Consider the following 24,470-nt stretch of genomic DNA (forward strand, 5'->3'; position numbering starts at 1 on the left):
AACTATTTAATATCAACTTTTAATTAAATTTGAGTCCCAAAAAATTAAATTCAAAACCTTTAAATGTTCTTCAAGGATTCTACTCTAAAACTATCCCCAACTAAAATTCACAAGGTACGGAAGATATAACACCTTTTTTCATAATAAACTGATAAGCACCACTATTTAGAGTGTAGAGAAAAACGTTGTAGCATGTGTTGGGGTTTCTCTCGGTGAGAGTACGTGAGATGGATTTTTATTGCAGCTTAGGTGAACAGTGAAATGTGCAAACAATAGATAACTAGTGGGTCCGTCGTCTCCGGTGCCGTAAACCGATTCAGGTTCGGAACCGGTTGCCGGATCGGGTGCTCAGTACCGGTAGTGGTCGGGCTTGAAGGGACCGGTCTGTGCGACGCCCAGGTAGCTGGCTTGCTTGTCCGTCAGTTTTGTGAGCTTCACGCCCAACTTCTCCAAATGCAGACTGGCCACCTCCTCGTCAAGGATCTTAGGCAAAACGTGGACGCCAACTGCGTACTGGTCGGACTTGGTCCACAGTTCGATCTGGGCGAGAACCTGGTTGGTGAAGGAGTTGGACATCACAAAACTGGGATGGCCGTGGGCACAGCCTAGATTCACCAGACGACCCTCGGCCAGAAGAATGATATGCTTGCCATTCTGCATGGTGTAGCGGTCCACCTGCGGCTTTACGTTCACCTTCTCCTTGGCATTGGCATTTAGCCAGTCCACGTCGATCTCGATATCGAAGTGACCAATATTGCAGACGATGGCATCGTCGGGCATCTGGAGCAGGTGCTGGCTGGTAATGATGTCTCGGCAGCCAGTGGTAGTCACAAAGATCGAGGCCTCCTTGCTAGCCTCCTCCATTGTAGTCACCTCATAGCCTTCCATCGCCGCTTGCAGGGCGTTAATAGGATCGATCTCGGTGACAATCACCCGTCCGCCGAATCCCTTCAGTGCCTGGGCACAGCCCTTGCCAACATCGCCGTATCCAGCCACGCAGCACACTTTGCCGGCGATCATCACGTCCGTGGCACGCTTAATACCATCAATCAGCGACTCCCGGCATCCGTAGAGGTTGTCAAACTTGCTCTTGGTCACCGAATCGTTGACATTGATGGCCGGGATTCCCAGGCGACCGTCCTTGAACATCTTGTACAGGTTATGAACTCCGGTGGTTGTCTCTTCGCTCAGACCCTTGATGTCCTTCAGGTACTGCGGGAACTTCTCGTGGACCAAGTTGGTCAGATCACCTCCATCATCCAGGATCATGTTCAAAGGCTGTCCGTCGGGGAAGACCAGGGTCTGTTCAATGCACCACAGGTACTCCTCGTCGGTCTCGCCCTTCCAGGCGTAGACGGGCACTCCGGTGGCAGCGATGGCCGCCGCCGCGTTATCCTGGGTACTGAAGATATTGCAGCTGGACCATTGGACCTGAGGTAAGGGATAGAAATGTAATCTATTAGATGGGAGTAAAAACTGATTCCTAGGGTATGCAAAGATTTAGATGCTATTTCGTAGCTGTTTTTAGTTTACTGTTTACAAAGTCACAACCAAAAATCTCTTAATATTCAGATATTCGAACTGTAATTGTACAATAAGAGGTTACAGGCTATAGGCTGTAGTTCGGAGATAGTTGCCATGTGTGAGGATCCATAAACAAAAAGTGCTGCGTCAGAGGAAATAACAATCTGGTGGTCTTATCTTGGGCGCCTTGAACTTGCCCCCCCGTAAAACGAAAGTTTTGTTATTCAAATTTGGTGCGTAAACAAAAGATGATAAGGGATCAGCCCTTGAACAATGGTTTGGTGGTACCTATCTATCCACCTATCTCACATAAATGAATAACCTTATGAACTCATTGATTAGGTAAAATAATTTGGATATTTTCTAAAACAATTTAGGTAATAGATTTATATCCCAAATACAGTATACAGTTTAATCTGATTTCTACTAAATTATTTTTGCCCATACCAATATGAAAGCCTATCAAGGGATAAGATATACTTTTCTTGTGTTTAAGAAAGGTATGATGGACAACAATTAAATAAAAGAACCAACCTGAGCTCCTAGCTCGACGAGGGTCTCGATGAGAACGGCCGTCTGGACGGTCATGTGCAGGCAGCCGGTGATGCGGGCGCCCTTAAGGATCTTGGAGGGGCCGTACTTCTTCCGGCAGGCCATCAGACCGGGCATCTCGTTCTCCGCGATGATGATCGCTTTGCGTCCCCATTCCGCCAGACTGATATCGGCTGTCGAGTGGGAAAAAAGGGAGATAGGGTCAGATAAGAGGGCACTGTTGATTTATATACCTTTAGATTTTTTTTTACCCCGGCAACAACGTGGTCTTCCCGTTTGGACTGTATTTTAACCTCAGAAACATGTGCTCATAGCTGGATCATCCACCAGCACATGGCGCCTGTTGCCGGCCGGAGATTTGGCGCAGAATCGCGGCCCTGGGTTTATTTATATACTCAACTTACCGACTTTGTAGCTGGGTTTCGACATTCTTGCAAGGATTGGATCTGGACTTGGACGCTAAACAGACAGAATGGCACACAACCGATTTGGAGATGCAGGCGGCGGTAAATGATCGAATCGCACCCCCAAACACTAGATTCTAATTGGAGAATGGCGGCACCAGGGATGGGAACTTGTTCCCAGGAACCGGTTCGGAGGGAGTAGTTAGATTCGGAACCCGTTCATTTCAGACAGTTTTGCTTGAGTTATCGGTATTAATTTAAAAATCAAGAAAGTAACCAATTTGGCATTACTATGGTATGTAAGCTTTTTATTCAACATAAACTTACCCCTGCATTGTTCGTCAATAAATATATTTTTTATATTTATATTTGAATAAAAACAGTGAAGTTATCGAAAACTCAATTAGCTATATTAGACGGTCACCCTGAAATTTGTAGTTCGGTCATACTACGCTGGACATTTTCGATAGTTTCGTTCTGAACCATCGCTAAGTTATCGATATTTAAGCAGAGTCATAGGGAAAATATACACAGCGCAGCGAAAAGTAAAGTGCGAATCAGTGCGTTTTTCTGGTCAACGAACAGCCGAACCCAAAGTATAATCCCCATGTCCGGCTCCGGTCTCGACGAGAATCCCTTCGGGGAGCCCAACCTGGACAATCCGTTTGCGGTAAGATGATAAAGTGCGGTGCGGAGAGAGCGCGGAAGCCGAAGAAAAAAAACTACCACACACACGTATACGTATGCAAGGGTGGGAGTATATGTGCGTGTACGTGAGCATTTGTGTGTGTGTGCTGGGTGCATTCGTCACATATGTTGAATGAATTGGTTTCTGATTGGGATTTTTCTATTTCCTCGCAGGATCCCGCCATCCAGCAGGCAAGAAGCTCACGGGGCGCCCTCGTCTCTCTGGAAGATTATAATCCCTTCGAGGAGCAGGCCAAGCCGCAGCTGCAGATAAACTCTACGAACACGGCGGCGGTTGTCCAGCCGCTGTCGCAGAACATTCCGCCCCCGCAGACCAGTTCCCTGGGCGCCTCGGCGCCAAGCACCAGCATACAGATCACCTCGGAGGAGCTGCAGGTAACCCACATTGCCGATCGGCTTGTATTACCGCCCACACAACAGTGAACATTTCGGTGTATTGGGATAAGTGTATATGTATATCCACATCGCCATCACATTGTTCGTAAAGTTTATACACTGCCCTTAAGGTCTGTACAGTGAGCATTGGTCAGAGTTTATGATAATGGCATACATATTTACATATTCCATCTTCCCTGCCCATAAAAAGATCCAAAGATAAATAGGCTTATCTAGCTCTGCACACGATAAATCCGCCTTAGATCATTTTATCTAGCTAAGACTTGACGTTGCCGCGTCGAGACTTTACTGTGGAAACTGCGGTTTCTCTTTATTTACTTGGCTTCAGCAGCCCTAGATATAAAAACTAGAAATATTGATCGCAAGACCCACAAATTACGAAACTTGTACAAAGATGTAGAAAAACTATACCTACGGACAGCATAATTAATTACTAAATATGTTTTTATTAAGAATACTGACTCAAGAAAATAATATTCGTGTTTTTTTTTAGTTTAACAAAGATAATTTTGTTTACTAAGCACTTGTTTACAGAATTTTGACTAATTATTTATTTTGAATTATTGTAGCGCCGGCAGGAGGAACTGGATCGCAAAGCCGCCGAGCTGGACCGTCGCGAGCAGCAGCTACAGGGCAATGTGGCGCAGCTAAACAACTGGCCACCGCTGCCGGACAACTTCTGCGTGAAGCCGTGCTTCTACCAGGACTTCGAGGTGGAGATACCGCCAGAGTTCCAGAAACTGGTCAAGCGATTGTACTACATTTGGATCTGTAAGTAAAACGGTTTTATGGTTTTATTTTCAATATAATTCCACTGATAAGCGAGCCATAGGTTGGGATTAGTCATCGCGTGTCGTTCACAGACAGCTGCCATGATTAATCAGATATAGCTAGGGCTAATAGTCTTGGAGCTGGGTGTGCTTTTGCGCAGAATTTTGTGGCTAAAGAGGAGACTCAAATATGGCAAGCGACTAATCATTTAATAATTAGTTGACTTTTATACTAAATTAACTGCCATGTCTTGATATTTAAAACGTTTCTAACTGTTTTTATAAACGTTACTCGTAGAGTAAAAGAGTATATTAGATTCGTTAAAAAGTATGTAACAGGTAGAAGGAAGCGTTTGCGAGCCTATAAAGTATACATGTTCTTGATCAGTATCAATAGCGAAATCTATTAAGCTATGTCCGTCTGTCCGTATGAGCCTTATTCGTATTATACCCGTTACTTAAATCTTATTATACGCGTTACTTACATGGTTTTTATACCCGTTATCCATAGAGTATAGGGGTATATTAGATTCGTTAAAAAGTATATAACAGGTAGAAGGACGCGTTTGCGAGCCTATAAAGTGTACATGTTCTTGATCAGTATTAAAAGCGAAGTCTGTTAAGCTATGTCCGTCTGTCTGTATGAGCTTCATGCTTATTAAACCCGTTACTTACAATCTTACTATACGCGTTACTTACGTGGTTTTTATACCCGTTATCCATAGAGTATAGGGGTATATTAGATTCGTTGAAAATGATGTAAGAGGTAGAAGGAACCGTTTCCGACCCTATAAAGTATATATATTCTTGATCAGTATCAATAGCAAAGTCTATTAAGCCATATCCGTCCGTCTGTCTGTCCCGTCTGTCCGTATCAACGCTGAGATCTCAGGAACTATAAGAGATACAAAGTTAAGATTAAGCATGACGATTCTTGAGGTTCCTACGCAGCGCCAATTTATTCAGCATGCTGCCACGCCCACTCTAACACCCACAAATCACGAAAAACTAAATTCTTGGAAATCTGTTTGTTGTTCTCTGGAACTATAAGAGCTACAGAGTTGAGATTAAGCGGGCAGATTCTTGAGGTTCCTACGGAGCACAAGTTTATTTTAGCATCCTGTCACGCCTACTCTAACGCCCAATAAATCAGGAAAAACTGAAACCGCTGAAATCTCAGGAACTATTAGAGCTAGAAATTTGAGATTAAGTATAGTCTTGAGATGCCACGCATCTTATGGTGGTACCGTCATCCGGCCACGCCCTCTCTTACGCCCACCAAGCTCGAAAGACGATTTTCCCTTTTTGCAGAAAGGCTAATAACTCGGTAACTTTACGTGATAGAGTGTTGGGATTAAGCATGTAGTTTCCAATGACGCCTCCAATACTTATTATTTTTACACCATCTGGCCACGCCTACTCTAACGCCCAAAAAACGCGGAAAACCAAAAATGCAAAAATCTCGGGAACTATAAGAGATAGAAAGTTAGGCTTAGGAATACGTATTTATGAGATGCCACTGCATCTTAACGTCAGTTTTTATCTGGCCACGCCCACTCCAACTCCCACAAACCGCAAAAATCTGTAGTCCATAATATTATAGCGGATGTCTTCGTTTAACCTTGTCACTGTTTTAGCCGTGCGTCTTGTTTTTACAAAGTTAGAGCTAAGAAACGGCAACAAAACCGGACTCTCTGCTGCCAAAAGACGTATACTTGATTTTGGGCCCAAAAAAATCAGTTTTTTGGCCATAGCACAGTCAAAAATGGTCCAAATGAGAAATGTAACACCTCGTAGGGCTCGTAATTTGATTGCTATGATTCCCAATTAGTTTGCTTTAAAATCTGGGAAACTTCATTTTTGGGCCTTTTTTGAAAATTTTGATGATGGTACCCCTTATCAAAAATGCGAAATTTGGGCCAAAATTAATTTTCCCAAAATCGAAAATCGAGTGATAGGGGTGGTTAGTATTGGTCGTTAGCAACACGAAACAGTCGTTCATTTGGCTGTGCGTCTTGTTTTGGCCAAGCTAGAGCTAAAAACCGAACATGGCATTGCAAATTTCTGTTAAAAATCGGTTGCCAGAGCTCGCACCGAAAAATCGGAGCAATAATGATAAAAGCAAGTACAGGGGTGTTAAGTTAAGGTTGTTAGCTGCATAAAACATTCATTGTTTTAGCCGTGCGTCTTGTATTAACAATGTTACAGCTAAGAAACGGCAACAAAACCGGACTCTCTGCTGCCATAAGACGTATACTTGATTTTGGGCCCAAAAAAATCAGTTTTTTGGCCATAGCGCAGCCATAAATGGTCCAAATGAGGAATGTAATACCTCGTAGGGCTCGTAATTTGATTGCCATGATTCCCAATTGATTTGCATTCAAATCTGGGAAACTTCATTTTTGGCCCATTTTTGAAAATTTTGATGATGGTACCCCTTATCAAAAATGCGAAATTTAGCCGAAAAATGACTTTCCCAAAATCGAAAAACGAGTGATAGGGGTGGTTAGTGCTGGTCGTTAGCAGCACAAAACAGTCGTTCTTAAGGCTGTACGTCTTGTTTTGACCGAGCTAGAGCTAAAAACCGCAAATAATATTGCAAATTCTGTCAAGAATAGGTTTTTGACTTTCTAGTCAGTAAATCAGAACTCGCCGCAAAAAAATTAGGACAAATTTGTTAAAAGTAGATATAGGGGTTTTAGGTTTTGGTTGTTAGCTGCACAAAACAGTCACTGTTTCAGCCGTGCGTCTTGTTTTGAAAAAGTTAGAGCTATCAAAAGACGGAGCATAATTTTGAGCGGAAAAAAATCAGTTTTTTTGCTATAGCACAGCCAAAAATGGTCCAAATATGGAATGTAATACCTCGTAGGGCTCGTAATTTGATTGCTATGATTCCCAATTGATTTGCATTCAAATCTGGGAAACTTCATTTTTGGCCTATTTTTGAAAATTTTGATGATGGTACCCCTTATCAAAAATGCGAAATTTAGCCGAAAAATGACTTTCCAAAAATCGAAAAACGAGTGATAGGGGTGGTTAGTGCTGGTCGTTAGCAGCACAAAACAGTCGTTCTTAAGGCTTTACGTCTTGTTTTGACCGAGCTAGAGCTAAAAACCGCAAATAATATTGCAAAATTCTGTCAAGAATAGGTTTTTGACTTTCTAGTCAGTAAATCAGAACTCGCCGCAAAAAAATTAGGACAAATTTGTTAAAAGTAGATATAGGGGTTTTAGGTTTTGGTTGTTAGCTGCACAAAACAGTCACTGTTTCAGCCGTGCGTCTTGTTTTGAAAAAGTTAGAGCTATCAAAAGACGTAGCATAATTTTGAGCGGAAAAAAATCAGTTTTTTTCCTATAGCACAGCCAAAAATGGTCCAAATATGGAATGTAATACCTCGTAGGGCTCGTAATTTGATTGCTATGATTCCCAATTGATTTGCATTCAAATCTGGGAAACTTCATTTTTGGCCTATTTTTGAAAATTTTGATGATGGTACCCCTTATCAAAAATGCGAAATTTGGGCCAAAATTGACTTTCCCAAAATCGAAAAACGGGTGATAGGGGTGGTTAGTGTTGGTCGTTAGCAGCACGAAACAGTCGTTCTTTTGGCTGTGCATCTTGTTTTGGCCGAGCTAGAGCTGAAAAGCCGCACCAAATATTGCATTTTGATTTTTAGCCATGAAATCAGCACTCGCAGCAAAAGAGCAGTACACCACTGTAAAAAGTGGGTATAGGGGCTTAAAGTGTTGGTTGTTAGCTGCAAAGAACAGTCACTGTTATAGCTGTGCGTCTTGTCTGAGCAAAGTTAGAGCTAAGAAACGGCAACAAAACCGGGATCTCTGCTGCCAAAGGGCGTATACTTGATTTTGAGTGCAAGAATTTCAATTTTTTGGCCATAGCACAGCCAAAAATAGCCCAAATGAGGAATGTAATACCTCGTAGGGCTCGTAATTTGATTGCCATGATTCCCAATTGATTTGCATTCAAATCTGGGAAACTTCATTTTTGGCCCATTTTTGAAAATTTTGATGATGGTACCCCTTATCAAAATTGCGAAATTTGGGTCAAAATTGACTTTCCCAAAATCGAAAAGCGAGTGTCAGGGTGGTTAGTGTTGGTCGTTAGCAGCACGAAACAGTCGTTCTTTTGGCTGTGCATCTTGTTTTGGCCGAGCTAGAGCTGAAAAGCCGCACCAAATATTGCATTTTGATTTTTAGCCATGAAATCAGCACTCCCAGCAAAAGAGCAGTACACTAATGTAAAAAGTGGGTATAGGGGTTTAAAGTTTTGGTTGTAAGCTGCATAAAACCGTTTTTGTTTTAGCTGTGCGTCTTGTTTTGACAAAGTTAGAGCTAAGAAACGGCAACATAACCGGGCATTCTGCTGCCAAAAGGCGTATACTTGATTTTTGAGCGCAAGAATTTCAGTTTTTTAGCCATAGCACAGCCAAAAATAGCCCAAATGAGGAATGTAATACCTCGTAGGGCTCGTAACTTGATTGCCATGATTCCCAATTGATTTGCATTCAAATCTGGGAAACTTCATTTTTGGCCCATTTTTGAAAATTTTGATGATGGTACCCCTTATCAAAATTGCGAAATTTGGGCCAAAATTGACTTTCCCAAAATCGAAAAACGGGTGATAGGGGTGGTTAGTATTGGTCGTTAGCAGCACAAAACAGTCGTTCTTTTGGCTGTGCGTCTTGTTTTGGCCGAGCTAGAGCTAAAAACCGAACATAGTATTGCAAATTTCTGTTAGAAATAGATTTCTTGATTTTGCTCTTAGATTTTCTTGATTTCAGAGCTCGCACCGAAAAATCAGGGCAATAATGATAAAAGCAAGTATAGGGGCGTTAAGTTTCGGTTGTTAGCTGCATAAAACGTCTTGTATTAACAATGTTACAGCTAAGAAACGGCAACAAAACCGGACTCTCTGCTGCCATAAGACGTATACTTGATTTTGGGCCCAAAAAAATCAGTTTTTTGGCCATAGCACAGTCATAAATGGTCCAAATGAGGAATGTAATACCTCGTAGGGTCGTAATTTGATTGCTATGATTTCCAATTGGTTTGCATTTAGATCTGAGTCTTGTTTTGACCAGGTTATAGCTAAGAAACTGCAACAAAACTGGACTCTGCTGTTTTTTAAGTATTTTATAGTCGCGGCACTCGACTATAGCATTTCTTCTTGTTAACCATTAGTTTTAAATACATTACATACATTTACATTTAACATTGGACTAGGAGCAATAGCCCTCTGCTCGGATACATTTATACATTGAATATTGCATCATTTCTCCTACAGTTTACACCATGACGTTGTTGGCCAACGTGATCGGAGGTCTAATATTGCTGTTCCATGCTGGCGAGTTCGAAACCTTCTTCCTGGCCATCTTCTACACGTTGCTCTTCTCGCCCGCCTCATACGTTTGCTGGTTAGTTAATTTTTTTGGATTTCAATTAACGCTGAAAATGAATTTTCCGATGTCCATCTTCTGCACAGGTTCCGGCCAGCGTACAAGGCATTCCGCAACGACTCGAGCTTTAACTTCATGGTCTTTTTCTTCATTTACTTCTTTCAAACGTTGTACTCGATTGTCCAGGCAGTGGGCTTCAACAAGAATGGCTATTGTGGCTTTATTACAGCGATCAATCAGTTCGATGGCAACGCGTCGGGTATTATTGTTGGTATACTGCTGCTGAATGTGGCCTTCTGTTTTACTGCGGTGGCCGTGGCCAATGTGCTGATGATCACCAAGATACATTCGATCTATCGCAGTACAGGTGCCAGTATGGCCAAGGCCCAGGCGGAGTTCACCACCGAGTTTCTGCGCAATCAGCATGTCCAGGAGGCAGCCTCCTCGGCCGTTAATACGGCCATCAATTCGCAGTTCAACAACAGCAGGTACTAAGGACACACAGCACTCCAGGGATCTGATCAAATCAAAAGGAGAATCAATCAATCAACCATGAACTCAAGCACTCATCCTGCTAAGCTGAGACAGAAAGAGATGATAGCCGCGCCACAGAGATAGACAGAGAGAGAGGTGACACAGCTAGAAAGATAAAGAAGCAACAAGATTTAATGAATATTAAAAATAGCTTGAAAATATGAGCAAAAAGATTAACATACAACTAAAGCAAGCATTGGAGCAAGGAACTAAAATAACTATTTGCTTTTGTGCATAAACAATTCCTAGAATGCCGTCGTCTTTATTACAAATAATTACTGTAATGATAATACACAAAAACACAAACAATGCATTAACAATATTTATAAAACAGCGCGAAACTAAACTTAGAACTTTAACTGAAACTGAAACGAAACAAATAACAAAAAAGTCAAGTGAAATGAAATGAAAACTAAAGCGGCCCACGATGCCTTCGACACACAGCTGCAGCGGATTGGGAAGACAGGATAACTTAATCGTATGATATGATACATACATGCCTCCAAATACAATATCTAGACTAAATTATTGTGTGTGTGCGAGTCCTGTGAAATAATTGGATTATGAAATTACCCTAAAAAAGTCACGCGAAAGGGATGACGCTGATTATGATGCTGCTGCTGCTGCTGATAATGATGATGTTTTCTAGTTCTTTAAGTCATTAAAACGATATAGGAATATCTCCCACTCCCCCCCACACACATGCAACACACACACACACATATATATATATATACGATCTTATATATATTTATATATATATATACAAACATATAATATAAATAATATATTTAACGCTTACATTATAGAACTTTATCACTTGTCGCCTTGGCCGGAGACAACAAGAAAGCGAAATTCATTTTTCATCCAAGCTGTGGTCCCCCGCCCTACGCCCTACGCCCTACGCCCTAATCCTCACATACATATATATAGCATACGCCCCTCTATACAGTCTCTGTTCCGCACTCACATGAAATGTCGTGTTTTTTTGTAATCGTAATTGTTATATATTATCTATGTACATGAAGACAGCATATAAAATATTGATTCACTTAAGTATTCACATTTTTAGATACATTTTTTTGTCGTTTCGTTTTGCTTGCAAGTCAAATTTTGTGTTACGACCTATTTAAAACCAAAATTTCAAACGGATAATGTGTATTTGAAATTCAAGCAAAATTTATGATAAATTCCAAAATAAATATAAAATACTTATAGATGTAAAAGAAGTATGGCTTTGTGGATTAAAATGGGGGAGGAAGGGGGCAAGAACTATTTCCCAGTAATCTTTCGATAGCATTTTAATGGAATGAGCTAAAAATAAACTCCTTTGATTGTACTCGTAATCAAGCTGCCTGCATAACATTCCAATTCCCTAGAAACCAGCCTTGAACTGATAAAGACCATTAGGCATGCGAACTTTGCTATATGATTATCAATAACAAATAACATTTGATCCCAAGAATATATTCAAAGTAAATTTAGAACGTAAATTGAGTGTAAAGTGAACAAATTTATGTAAACTTCTAATTAAGATGACTAAACATGGCAACAGACGCATCCACACGCACACACACACACGCTAAATTATGAAGATGTACGCCCACAGTAACCCCATCATCTCGGATTGATTTGGGTATGGATTTGGAATTCCCATAAGTGTGATGGCCTGTCTCCGAGACGTTTGTCATCGAAAGATGAAAATTTTATTTGGTAAATGTGGAATTAAATCAACAACAGTCCAGCCGACCCACACACACACACAAACACACAGCTGCCATCAAAGATTTGTGCTAGTCAAAAGCAGATATACATGAATATATATCCATATATATATATGTACATATATATATATATACATGTGTCGCCCCCTTAGTTTGGGCAAAAATTGCGCATACGCCACGTTGAGGGAATATTTGCAACGATTTGTTTGCCATTTTGCTGGCAATCGAGAGAGCCGCAGAGCAGTCTATGAATAGAATTGTAGAGGGGAATAGTGTCGCTTTTGGAAAGGACAACTAGGCGGAGGAGGAGGAGGAGCAGGAGCAGGAGGACCAGTAAAAAGCGAGAATGATGAGCAAATATGCTCGAGAGTGCTGCAGATGCAGATGCAGATGCATACTGCTGCCATCGTTAGTGGCAAATCCTTTTTGGCACACTTCAGTCGAAAGCCTGCTGCATCATTCATTCACGTGTTGCAGGCTGGATAACCAACTAACCACCTGACCATTTTCTATATCACCACCGCCTCCATCCACCTGGCGCATCGAAATGGGTGTGTTGGCGTGGGATCGGGTTTCAGGGCTTGGGCTGAACGCTAATTGCTGACAACGATTTGCTATTGATTGCATTTTCACGCTGCTTGCGTGCCAAGAGCTCACGGAGCGAAGTCAAAGGACACGCTGTGACAAGGTAACCATATTGATTTTATGTCGCGCCAAGAATAACCAAGTAGTGCCACGTAATGCAGCTGACTTTCTAGCCGAAAGTCAAAACTTCATCCTGGCTATAAATGGCGGAGGAGGTACGTACGACCTTAATGCACTGCCAAAGTCCTTTCAAATTGTTTGCTGATCGAAGCTGATTTTTTAAGCTAAACTCTATTGAGTTCAAATTTGATTTTCAAAATCATAGAAATTCTTCACAATTTCTTGCCGTTGCTTCTTAAAAACCCATCTGTAAATCATTAATTTGAAATTTGAATTCTAAACTTTTAAAAAAGGTCATGGCAAATGCATAACCTAAGTTCGTTCTGAATGCTAATTGATTAATCTTAAAAACGTAATGCATTTGAAATAATCTAACTTAACCCTTCTACACACATTTTTCCTGTGTCATTTTCCACTCGACTGATAAACGTTTTCCGTTCGCTTGTCAGTCGCCAGCTTAGAAATCACTTAAATTATATTTTCCTCGCCTGCCGGCAGCTAAACGTTCGCCCCGCAGGCGGTCCTACGACAAATTAGGCAGCCACTGTATAGATGAGGATGAGGATGAGGTCGAGGATGTGGATGTAGATGGATGGAGGAGTGTATGGCAGAGCTGGGCAGGAGTAAATGGCAATAGCATTTGCCAAGTCGGGGCCAATTTTTCACACTATACGGAAGTATTATTTGGGTCACATTTCCTGCTGCTTTTAATTAAAATCTTCCACTGGCGGAAGTACAAATTTCTTGATGTTACAAAGCGCTGAAAATGCGCTCCATGGGCAATGAGGGGGGGTTGGTAGGTGGGTTAACAGAATGGAAGAGTGGGGGGATGTCAGTTCTTCTGGCAGATAGTGGGGTTGACTGGCTTAGTGACTTGGTCAGAGCTAAGTCACAGCCGAAGGCGTTTGTCGACCCGAGAACCCGAACTTTATCCCGACACCGATGGCGACCCGAGTCCACAAAGTCGCACACAACCTATTGCCCTTCATAATGCCAAACGGGGGCGTGGGCCAAAGGGGGGCCTGTGTTTTTCGGACGGGGGTTTCCCTCTTCATTTTGTTTTTTTTTTTTTTTTTTTTTTTGTTTTTGGGGGCCAGATGATTTCAGCTGAGATTGAAGATAAAACACATGCGCTCATCACGTTTGCTGTTTGTGCCGTTTCTGTTTGTGCTCTCGTCGTGGTTCTGGCTGGTGCTGCTGCTGCTGAGGCTGCCTCTCGTCCTTAACCCCCTTTCCTGCCTCTTACCGCTCACAACAGAACCTCCTCTCACACAGAGACACACACACACACACGCACAGGGACACCGCAAGGCCGCACGCACACAGACGACGACACAAAGCGCCGCACATGGCACTTGGCGCTTCCTTCGTCCCAGCATAGCAAGAAATTTATGTTACTTAAAAGTTTATGCTAAATATTAACTAATTTAAAAGGGGGTAAGAGTATAAAATATTTAAGTAATATTTTGGATAAAAGTTAAACGAACTTTAAATTGAAATAAAAGCTGAACTTAAGGCTTTTTTATAGTTAACTTTTTCCTTGTCACTTTCATTATGTTTTTAGTGTCCTTAAGACATCGAATTAATATTAACTAATAACTTTATAATACCTTAATATGAAATATGAATAATATTTGTAATGAAATGGTACTTACTTAAATTTGTCTCAGTGCAGAGTTTCGGTTTCTATCTGTGGTGCTGGCGCTGTTGTTGTTCTTGCAGAGCTGCGGAGTCTTCTGTTGGCTTTGTCCCCGCTGGGAAATGCGCATCGCCCGCGGCAGACAAATATTTTTTTTATCTTTATTCAATTCAATTCCACCAGCGACCTATCCGACCGACCACTTGAGTTTTTCTTTGCCATTTTCCTCGGATATGATTCTCTTATTGTCTTAATTGGAAATCCGGACAAGTTTCATCTGCCAAATGGAGCCGGGAGTCGCCTGCAACTTTAATGTATGCACGTGGGTGGGCGGCTTGGAGAGTTCGCGTGGCGTGGCGTGGCCAATTCCTAGGTGGCCTGACCTCGTCATTGGACCAACTATTTTTGATGGAAATATATATTTTTAGTATTTTATAATAATTCATATGCATAAGTCATAAATTATATATGTTTCTAGTAGGTCGGGTGGTTAAAAGGGTTTTAATTTTGTGAGTTTTTAATAATTTATCAAAAGTTGAGCAGTTTTGTGGTTATTGAAACATAAATTAACTTTTTGGTTTAAAGTTTAAACTGGCAAAGCTTGTTAAATGTAAAAGTATGTTAGTAATTAATAAGGATAATGATGTTAATACTTAATAATAATCATAATACTTAATATTAATCAATATGAATATTGAAATTGTTTAAGTTTAGCATAAAGCCAAAGCAAGTGTCCTTTATCCTAAGTCCTACATCTTACATCCTACATTAACCTACAATCATTAACATCACTGTCTTAAATAGTTTTCTTAGGCATTTTAAGCTTGTTTATAATTAATTACCATCAACATACTATATGCTGCTATATATAATACTAACTGAAAGAACTGTAAGCTGCTTTCTGATAAACAACTTCCCATGACTTAACTTTCGAAATTTCCTTCGGTCTAAAGTTGAATTTCCCAAAGATTTCTTAAACTTTTCTTTAAAGAATCTAATTTAAGGAATATCTAATAATTTAAAAATAATCTAATCTATTTAAGGAATACTTTTGGTATAATATTTATAACAGCCATTAATAACTGCTATATTATTAGTGTTTTTACTTATAAATTTAAATTAGTAAGACTACTAAAAATATGATTTCCCCACAGATTGACTCACTTTAGTTCTCTTTTAAGTTAAAACCACAAAAACCTATTCCAATATTGCTATAATTTTCCTCTAGATATGATCCAAATAACTTATCATTTCTGTTACTAAAAACCATCTTTTTAAAACTTAAATTCTTAAGTAAATTTGTTTAAATAACACTAATCTTAATACTAACAATAACAATACTTACAAGTCCCGAAATTCCCCCGGATATTATTGCTCCATTTCCCAACGGGCTGTTGCCGCCTTAGGAGTGAGATCTCGGCTCGAATGGGGTTCGGCTTTGGCTCGGTTTTTGGTTCGGTTCGGTACACTTCGTTGGGTTTCGCCTCGCCTGGAGTCCTGGCGCTGCCACTGCCACTGCCGCTGCTGATGCTGGGGCTTTCCTCAATGAACATGTGAGTGCGGCGCGGGGCAAGGATATGCGGCGGTGAGGTGAGAGGCGGCGATGCGGAGGCGACAGGGCTGGCTTTGGGCTTGGCTACAAATTTTTTTGTAACAGTCGCGCATATCCTAGCAGCGACACGCTCCCCTGAACGCCCCCAGCACCCCTCCTACATCTGACTAACACACACACACACACACACACTCACAGTTAAAACACACACAAAAAGGACTCTCGGTTCTTCGGGGCATTGAAGGCATTCGGGCCTTCGGGGGGTTTTTTTTTTGGCGGCTCGTTTCGATTACGATTCGCTTCGGCTTGGTTCGGCTCGTATGATAAGCCCTAGTCCTGGCTACTGACTCCTGGTCGTCGTCCGTGGTCCTATGCTGCTCCAGCTCAGTGCCAAACTGTCAATCGTGTAGTGCGGTCATGTGGTGTGGAGCCAGCGTGCGCTCGCCTCCCATCATCATCGTCGCCCTCTGAGTGGGTCTCTTCAGTCCTTTTCTCAGACGTGCCACAGCCACAGCCGAAACTCCGCAACTAAAAATAATACAAAAAATAAACCCGCATAAGCAACGAACTCTAAAGGAGTGTGTTCCCTCCCAGCGCCCAACAGAAATGTTCTTTTTTTTTGTTCTTGTTTCTAGTTTCCAATGCAACAACAACAACAACAACATTTAGTCAAACGAAAAGCCAAGGAAAGCCAACAAATTCAAATCGAAAGCAGAAATATTCCAAGCAAAAGTGCTCAAGTGCCAAAAAATAAAAAGAAGGGGAAAAGGGAAAAGAAAAAGCTAAAGAAAAGAAAGCAAAAACCGGAACCCATCCAGCTAAGCTGAAGAAAATATTCACAAAAAAAAAAAAAAAAAATAGAAATGTGCCTCCGCCTAATAAATAAAAAAAATTAAAATAAATTTCAAAAAAAAAGAGCATTAAAGAGGGATAAAAATTTATATAAAAAATTGTTAATTTTTTTGGAGATTTTTTGTTTTTGTGCGGTTTGAACACGAGTGCGAACAGAACAACAACAACAACAACAAAACAAGCCACTAAATATTATCAAATAAATGCCAAGCCAACAACAACAACAACAAGGAGCGACAACAACAACAACAACCACTACAAACCACAACAACAACAACAAGGATGAAGGACTGCTGCTGCCAAAGTGCGTGAAATTTAACCAAAAAAACTAAAAACAAAAACCGAAAATGTAACTAACAGAAATCAGATATATACCATATATCCACCCTATATACTATATATCGAATATTCTTTTTAATCTCACTGGCTCATATTTTTAAGGGATTTTCCTGCCCTATTTTCAAGGGATTTCCCTTCAAGTGGTCATTATTCCTTCTTCTAATCCAATTTGCCAGTCAAAGTCAGGGCCAACTGTGTCTACTTTTGTGGCAATTAGTTGACAGATTACGCAAAACTAATGCCAGCTTTTAATTGCCAAATGTTTCTTAGCCGCATTTAAGCATTTTAGCATTTTTATTTATATAACACAACGTCCCTCCCCCCTGCCACCCGCCCTCCGTAGCAGTCTCCAATCTCCACTAGAAATCCCCAACTAGAATTCATCTCGCTTTGACCCTAATGAAGTTGTGTGACTGAGCGGGGGGAGGGGAGGGTACAAAAAAAAAAATTACTCAATCGTTTTTGGTGTGTGTTTGTGTATGCCAGTATGTGTGTCTATGCTAGTGTGTTTGTCTGTCTGTGTGACAGTAGTCGCCTTGTGCCACCCTCGATTTAGGCCTTTTGCCACTGCCGCCGCCTCTTGTCTGCGCCTTGTTATTTTTACAGCTCCTTGAGCCACTGACCAAATTTTCCTTTTCCCATCTTACTTTTCTTTTTTTTTTTTGCTGTAATTTCTTTTTTTTTAGAGGGAGGGGGAGGGTACAGCAGAGGTTGGAGGTGGCCCTCAAAACTCTATTAGCTTCATTATTAATAAAGTTTTCCCTTTTTCCTTTGGCAAAACTGGCAACTGGCAACTGGCCTAATGATATTTTCTTGTATGGGCATTTTCCAAGAGTCAAGAAGAACGGAGAACGGGGGGAGGGGATGGGAATTTTGATGAGGGGCCTGGCTTGAAAATTGAGTGATTATGGGTGTTGTGTTGGAATGCGGGCAATAATTTTGGGTATTCTTCCAGGCCCATGTGTGGGCTTCTGTCTGCCTTTGTTGTGCGGGAAAATCATCAATTTTAGTTACAGAACTTGGCTATTTTCAGGGGGTTTTTAAGAAATTAAAGAGGTTTTTGTATAAACTTAATAAATTTGTTTATAAATTTAGAATTTAAGAAGAGTTTCTTAGTTAATTAGTTGGTTTTGTTTTAGATTTATGAAGATTTATTGAGATTTATTTGAGATTTATGAAGATTTTTTAAGCCTTTTGTAAATACCTAAAAAAGTGCTTAAAATAATCTACAAAGAAGCTTAGTTTTTTTTAGATTTTTAAATAAATCTTAAATTAAAGAAGATTTTCTTAGTTAATTAGTTGGGTTTATTTAAAATTTATTAAGATTTATTTGAGATTTATTTTATTAAGATTTATTAAGATTTTTAAAGATTTTTTTTAGCCTTTTGTAAATCCCGAAAAGTGCTTAAAATAAGCTACAAATAAGCTTGGCTTTTTTTTAGATTTTCAAATAAATCTTAAATTAAAAAAAAGTTTCTTAATTAATTAGTTTGCTCTTTTTAAGATTTATTAAGATTTTTTTGTGATTTATTTGAGATTTATTAAGATTTTTTTTAGACTTTTGAAAATTGCCAAAAAAGTGCTTAAAATAAGCTACAAATAAGTTTAGTTTTTTTTATATTTTTAAATAAATCTTAAATTAAAGAAAAGTTTCTTAGTTAATTAGTTGGTTTTTATTTATAATTTAATAAGATTTATTTAAGATTTATTAAGATTTATTTGAGATTTACTTGAGAGATTTTAAAAGATTTTTTAGCTTTTTGTAAATTCCTAAAAAAAAGTGGCCAAAATAATCCACAAATAAGCTTAGTTTTCCCATAAAATCCAACTTAGATAGATCCTTAATGATAAATATATATTTTATAGACTATTTTAAACTTCAAATTGCATAACTAATTAATATTTAAACCCTAAAAAAAACAGCCATATCTCACTCTAACCTTGACTTTTTGTATCAAATTCCTAGTAATCACAAATTGCTACCAAATGCAGCTCAGCCACAGCTTTCGATGGCCAACTATTGGGCTTAGGACCTTCTCTTCTTGCCAATTAAAAACTTTTACCATTCAATTCTTTCCTATTTTTTGTTTTTATTTTAAATATTTTTATTTTGGTGGACTAATGATGCGGTTGAGCTTGGCAAGAAGATATTTTTTTTGCATTTAGCATTTTGCATTTTTCAAGCTTGTAATTAGCCAAAAAGAAAATCCAGAAACTGGCAAACTGTAGGTTAAGTTACCAATTAAATGACATTTGGCTTTTGGCCCGAACAATGGTTGGAGTTTAGATTTTAATTAATGGAAATACGAGTCCGAGTTTTATTTAATTGCCACATCGCAGTACATTTCGGGACTGCAAAATGCGCTTTGTTGCATTCAACATTTTGCCATTTGTCGCTTGTCGAATATAAATTTTCCTGTTCACACACACACACACATAGACACGCCTCTTTGCCTCTGGATTGGGAGTATTAACAGTAATGGACAAGTTTATAGTAGTTTGGTTATGATTTAACTTCTCTGATGTCCTGATATTTCACATTTCCTAGCTTAAGTTTGATAAAATTTCGCAAACTAACTCTGATCCCTTTTGAATTTTAAAGTTAGTTACTCTCTAAGACATAAATCAGCCACTTCTTATAATCAAACTCAGCAAATAAATCACTTTTTGTGAAAGAAAATAAAGCAGTCTTGCTACCTTATTAACATAAATCACTGTCAGCTTGGAAAAGTTAATAGAAAAACATTTTCCAAAAGTAAATTTCAGGTTTTAGAAATCAGAATATTAGCTAAATGAGTTCAAGAATAAACCACAATCGATGCTAGCAATGTGTTCAGCATTTTACAGACATTTGCGTGGACGTGGGGAATCCCCCATTGATGGCCGAGTATCGTACCACTGACGTTGCCCATACGCCGTGTATGCCCCGCTTGCAAAATGTTGGCCTGCTTGTTTGTTTGCTGTGTGTTCGCCCGCTGGTCGCTGGTCGTTTTGTGACTTTGTTGCAGGCAGGAAGGCAGGCGGTAGGAGAAGGTCGTTGGGTCAGGAGCAGGGGCAGAAGGAGGAGGAGAGCTGGGCTCTGGAAGCTTTTTAGCCAGATTGGCAGCTGATTTTGCTGTTGATGCTATTTTCGTACGAAGCTGGAGCCGTGAATGAATGTCATAATCGATAATTTAATGTGCAAAGTGGCCGGGTTTTTATTTTAGCTACTGTGTTCGGTGTCCTTTTTCCTCTTCGGTCTTCTCTCTTCTCTCCCCTTTCGTATTTTTGTTTTCTTTTTGGACCATTTTATTTATATTTCTTGGCTACTCTTTACGTTTTTTTTTTCTGTTCTGGCCCGGCCATAAACGTGTTTAATTAATGGCAATGACACAAGCACTCACACTCGCTCACACACACACACACACACACATATAATCTTGGCAGATTAAGGATAAGAAGGAGAAGAAGAGGCCTGCGAAAGAGCGAAAAGACTGAATGAATGAGGTGGGGAACGGGGAGAAAGAGAACGCGAATGTGAATGCGAATGCGAATGAGAGAATAAAATGACACTCGGCCAGCCACATTCGAAATGTGTTCACAAAATAAACACTAAAGCAGAAGCGGCAAAATGGAAGACACACACACACACACATTGGCATTTGCAGGATGCTTAAGACGAAGGAAAAGTAGAAGAAGAAGAAGAAGAAGAAGAAGAAGAAGAAGAAGAAGAAGAAGAATAAGAGAAAGCAGTCAGCAGTCAGCAGGGCGAAACAGCGAGAGAAACACAGAGAGAGCTGAAGAAAAATGACAAAGATGCCGACTATGAAGAAGGACAATGGCAGGCAGACGACATCTTTGCTAGTGGGTGTGCGAGTGTGAATGTAAATGTGAATGTATCTGTGTAAAGGACTCTCTCCCTATATATATATATGTAGATGTAGATGTGTGTTTGTTTGCCTAAGTGTATGTGTGACAGCAATAATAATAAAAAGCTAGAAGACCATGTGTGTGCGTCTCTTCGTTCATCGTCGTCGTCGTCGTCGTCTCCCTCTCCCTCTTTTTCTCTCTTTATGCGAAATGCCAAAAGGAAATGCCAAGAAATGAAGTGCTTCTCCCCCACACAAGCACACAACACCACACACAAACACACAAACACACACACATACAACCATATAAAAGTCCTCTGTGTGAGCCCTACAATTACATAATATGGTACGCGCATAAGACGAAAAGTATTGTTAAAGCCTTTTTGATTTCATCGTGCATTCGCAGCTGGCATGAAAAACTATGCCATGCCGGGCGGAGATTTCCCTTTTTATTGATTGAATGGCACTCGGAAAAAGCGTGGTGGGGGGGAGGAGAGTGGTAGAGGGGGGCTTGTTGTTGGGAAGAGATGGCCAAAAGGGCTGGAGGGTATTTCCGGCTAGAGCCCCCCCAAAGTGAAAGTGAACTGAATTTCAGCTCAGCTCCTTAACACGTCCTTACTTTGTCCCTGTGTGTGTGTGTGCTCTTAACTTAAATGCAATTTGTGCACAGAGAGAGAAAGGGTTTTTGGGATTATTTTCTTTATAAGATATATATTAATATATATATAAACTTAAACATAAATATTAACTTAAATGTTATCTGAGGGTGAAACCATTCTAAAGCCTGAAGTTTTAGGTTTCTTTTTTTAGCTTTTTACAGCTTAAAATGAATGCCTTTGTTGGTTTACCAAAGTAATTATGTAATATTTATGTCTATTTTTATATTTTTTAAGAAAATTACTTAAAAATCAAACCATAAAGTATAAATTTATGTAATTTTGACTTATTTTAGGACTTCCTAGACAGATTTTTCTATCAAAAACTTAAAATGTTGACCATAAAATATTCTGTTAAGCAACTCAAACTGTCCTAAACTTTAATTTCCAATTTATAGATGTTAATATATTGAAAGCAGAGAACATGATTATATAAAATAAAGATAAATAAAACTACATAAGCTTAGAACAACAAAGAATCTTATAAAATATAAAACCACTCTAACATAGAAACTAAATTTTAAAACATAAAACCTAAACCTGAGCCCCTCAAGCCACCTTCCTTGCTATCCCCTTTAAGTTCTGAGTTTATGTTAGGTGACAATATAATAACAAATAACTTGTGTTATCAAATTTAAACTGTTATTTTTTGCTACCCTCTACCCAAACCACCCTCTATGTGGGTGTGTGGGTGCCTCGTTTGTGGCTGTGTGCGTTTGTCCTACTGCCCTAATGAAATTACAGAGTCCAACGATGAGCTGCCAACGCACGAAATGCACTCAGGGCATACACATACATACAGACATAGGGCAACTGCATTGCTTCATTGTCACTCACTCACACATACATACAGATAGATAGACACAGACACACCCACACCCACACACAGGGCCACCGATAGTGTGTGCTTTTTCATAAATTGCATTTAGTTGGCCAAGTTTTGCTCTCTTCCTATTCCTTTTTTTTTTGTTACTTTTCAGTTGATTTGATTTTATGGTCTGCCAGGATCTGTGTCCTCGTGCGAACGAGTTCTGGTGATGGTGAGCGGACTCTGGTGCCCCGGACAAATGTGTTCGTAATGGATGCCAAGTTGAAAAAGGTTTTATAGAGATTATTTATAAATGTTATTACGCTGCTGAGAATGTAAAAGAGCCCGCCGGGGGCTATGAGAGTAAAGAATACAGAGAACTGGCAGAGATTTGATCGCTCAAAAAGCTGTCCAAGCAGTGCATGTTTTTTGCCACAATTTTTTAGCTTTGTTCCGGCTGGCAAGTGCGAATAATGGGAAGTTCAATGGGCAGTGGATATGCTCGTTTATATATATTTAGATATATATATTAGATTAGGGAATGAATGGCTTTTAATGAATTCTTTCGGAAGCAAAAGTGCAGAGAAAGAAATGTTTGAGAAGCCTTTAACACTTTCTGAAGATCAATTTTTGTAGTTTTTGACGAATTTTTTAAATTTCTAGATTAAGTTTCCACATTTTTGAAGTTTCTTCTTTAAGTTTAAAGGCTTACTCCCTAACTATTTAGTGATTTTTAAGTATTAACATAACTTTTGTGCTTCAAAAACTTGCTGTTTCGTAAGTTTTAGTTTCTTAAAAATATAAAATAAAATATATTTCAACTCTAGCTTACATAAATCTTAAAAATACTCAACTTATTGCCTTCTACTTAAGACTGAGCTGTCTTTAAAACCAAATCATAGCCTGTTTATTGCTTTCTACTTAAGATTAAAGCTGCCTTAAAATCTTTAACTATCTTATTTACGGAATATCTGTTCGAAGTTAAGCCCCTAAGAGGCATCTCCCCCCCCACTTGAGCTCCACTTGTGCTACCCCATTTACTTGAATTTTACTACCTTTACTACCTTTTTCTTATTTTTTTTTGGGGTCTCCGTTCTCTGTTCTCTGTTTACCTTAACTTTCGATTACCCGTGAAGCCAAATACCGAGAACCATAAAAATCGTTGCGTTACCTTCGTTAAGCTGGAGGGTAGCGTCTTCATTTGGTCTCCTTTCTTGGTTAGCTTGGCCGGGGTGACTTGGTGATTGGATGAGTGGGAGAGGGAGAGTGAGTAAGAAGGCAGGGGGGCAGGGGGGGAGGGGACTAGCATGACTTCTGGCCAGCATTTCCGTGAGCTGTCCTCACAAAAACCGGCAACTAACTCATTTGCCAGCCAGCCAGTCAGCCAGCTTTATCGTCGCATCGCCGCCAACTGCGTGCTACGTGCCTATTAGCCGGAACGTGTTCCATTCGAATCCTGGGAATGCGCCGTGTAACAGACACTCCTTCTTACTATTAATTTCCATTTTGATTGGGTTCTCACTCACACCTACACATCTATATACCTACACACAAACACACCTACACACACACACACCATCTCAGCTTCTACCTCAAAGGACCTTTTTTTTTGTTTCATCTCTCGGACAGCGAATCAATCAAACATAATTTACTGCGTTATGCAAAAATGAATCTTGATGGTTTTTCTGTTGTATTTTCTTTACTTTTTTTCTCTTTTTTTTCTCTTTTTTTTCTCTTTTTTTTCTCTTTTTTTCTCTTTTATTTCTTTCTTTTTTCTGTATTTTTTATGATTTTTATTTAATTATGATGCCGTAGAGAAATTGATTGTATGCCTCATTCAGCGGCGTTGCAATCAATCACGGTTCTCATCTTAAAAGGGTTGCAGACCCGCAAGACTCGGACTCGAACTCGGGTCATAGGCTAAATAGAGATGCTGACCCCTTTGCCCCACCACTTCCTGTACTGCACTTGAAGAAATACGTTGAGTTTGTGAGAGATTCGTAGAGAAGTATCTCAGAGAGAGTCTTCACTTGCATAAATCAA

General features: G+C 39.8%; 3 protein-coding genes across 3 annotated transcripts; 1 reads left to right on the forward strand and 2 right to left on the reverse strand.

The window, feature by feature from the left end:
- Positions 1-197: 197 nt before the first annotated feature.
- On the reverse strand, positions 198-2,625 carry LOC108110107 (adenosylhomocysteinase). Its single transcript, XM_017219002.2, has 3 exons — positions 2,481-2,625; positions 2,059-2,249; positions 198-1,431 (listed from the first exon to the last, which is right to left on the reverse strand). The coding sequence occupies exons 1-3, from the start codon at positions 2,503-2,505 to the stop codon at positions 349-351; spliced, it is 1,299 nt and encodes a 432-aa protein (XP_017074491.1). The 5' UTR covers positions 2,506-2,625; the 3' UTR covers positions 198-348.
- A 334-nt stretch (positions 2,626-2,959) lies between these two features.
- LOC108110100 (secretory carrier-associated membrane protein 1) lies at positions 2,960-11,521 on the forward strand. Its single transcript, XM_017218993.2, has 5 exons — positions 2,960-3,150; positions 3,342-3,563; positions 4,154-4,355; positions 9,659-9,788; positions 9,857-11,521. The coding sequence occupies exons 1-5, from the start codon at positions 3,088-3,090 to the stop codon at positions 10,263-10,265; spliced, it is 1,026 nt and encodes a 341-aa protein (XP_017074482.1). The 5' UTR covers positions 2,960-3,087; the 3' UTR covers positions 10,266-11,521.
- A 2,723-nt stretch (positions 11,522-14,244) lies between these two features.
- Positions 14,245-15,925, reverse strand: LOC108110037. The gene is made up of 2 exons (XM_017218888.2): positions 15,718-15,925; positions 14,245-14,771 (listed from the first exon to the last, which is right to left on the reverse strand). The coding sequence occupies exons 1-2, from the start codon at positions 15,923-15,925 to the stop codon at positions 14,623-14,625; spliced, it is 357 nt and encodes a 118-aa protein (XP_017074377.1). The 3' UTR covers positions 14,245-14,622.
- Between the last annotated feature and the right edge of the window lie 8,545 nt (positions 15,926-24,470).

The sequence above is a fragment of the Drosophila eugracilis genome, unplaced genomic scaffold, assembly GCF_018153835.1.
Source record: "Drosophila eugracilis isolate 14026-0451.02 unplaced genomic scaffold, ASM1815383v1 contig_1858, whole genome shotgun sequence".
NCBI lineage: Eukaryota > Metazoa > Arthropoda > Insecta > Diptera > Drosophilidae > Drosophila > Drosophila eugracilis.

Bases quoted from the DNA above. Each gene is read 5' to 3' on its own strand.
- LOC108110107 (XM_017219002.2), bottom strand. From the start codon at position 2,505: ATGTCGAAACCCAGCTACAAAGTCG. The intron at 2,250-2,480 runs GTAAGTTGAGTA...CCCACTCGACAG, and splicing joins GAAACCCAGCTACAAAGTCG to CCGATATCAGTCTGGCGGAA. The intron at 1,432-2,058 runs GTTGGTTCTTTT...CCCTTACCTCAG, and splicing joins TCGTCGAGCTAGGAGCTCAG to GTCCAATGGTCCAGCTGCAA.
- LOC108110100 (XM_017218993.2), top strand. From the start codon at position 3,088: ATGTCCGGCTCCGGTCTCGACGAGAATCCCTTCGGGGAGCCCAACCTG. The intron at 3,151-3,341 runs GTAAGATGATAA...ATTTCCTCGCAG, and splicing joins ACCTGGACAATCCGTTTGCG to GATCCCGCCATCCAGCAGGC. The intron at 3,564-4,153 runs GTAACCCACATT...GAATTATTGTAG, and splicing joins TCACCTCGGAGGAGCTGCAG to CGCCGGCAGGAGGAACTGGA.
- LOC108110037 (XM_017218888.2), bottom strand. From the start codon at position 15,925: ATGTTCATTGAGGAAAGCCCCAGCATCAGCAGCGGCAGTGGCAGTGGC. The intron at 14,772-15,717 runs GTAAGTATTGTT...CATCAAAAATAG, and splicing joins CCGGGGGAATTTCGGGACTT to TTGGTCCAATGACGAGGTCA.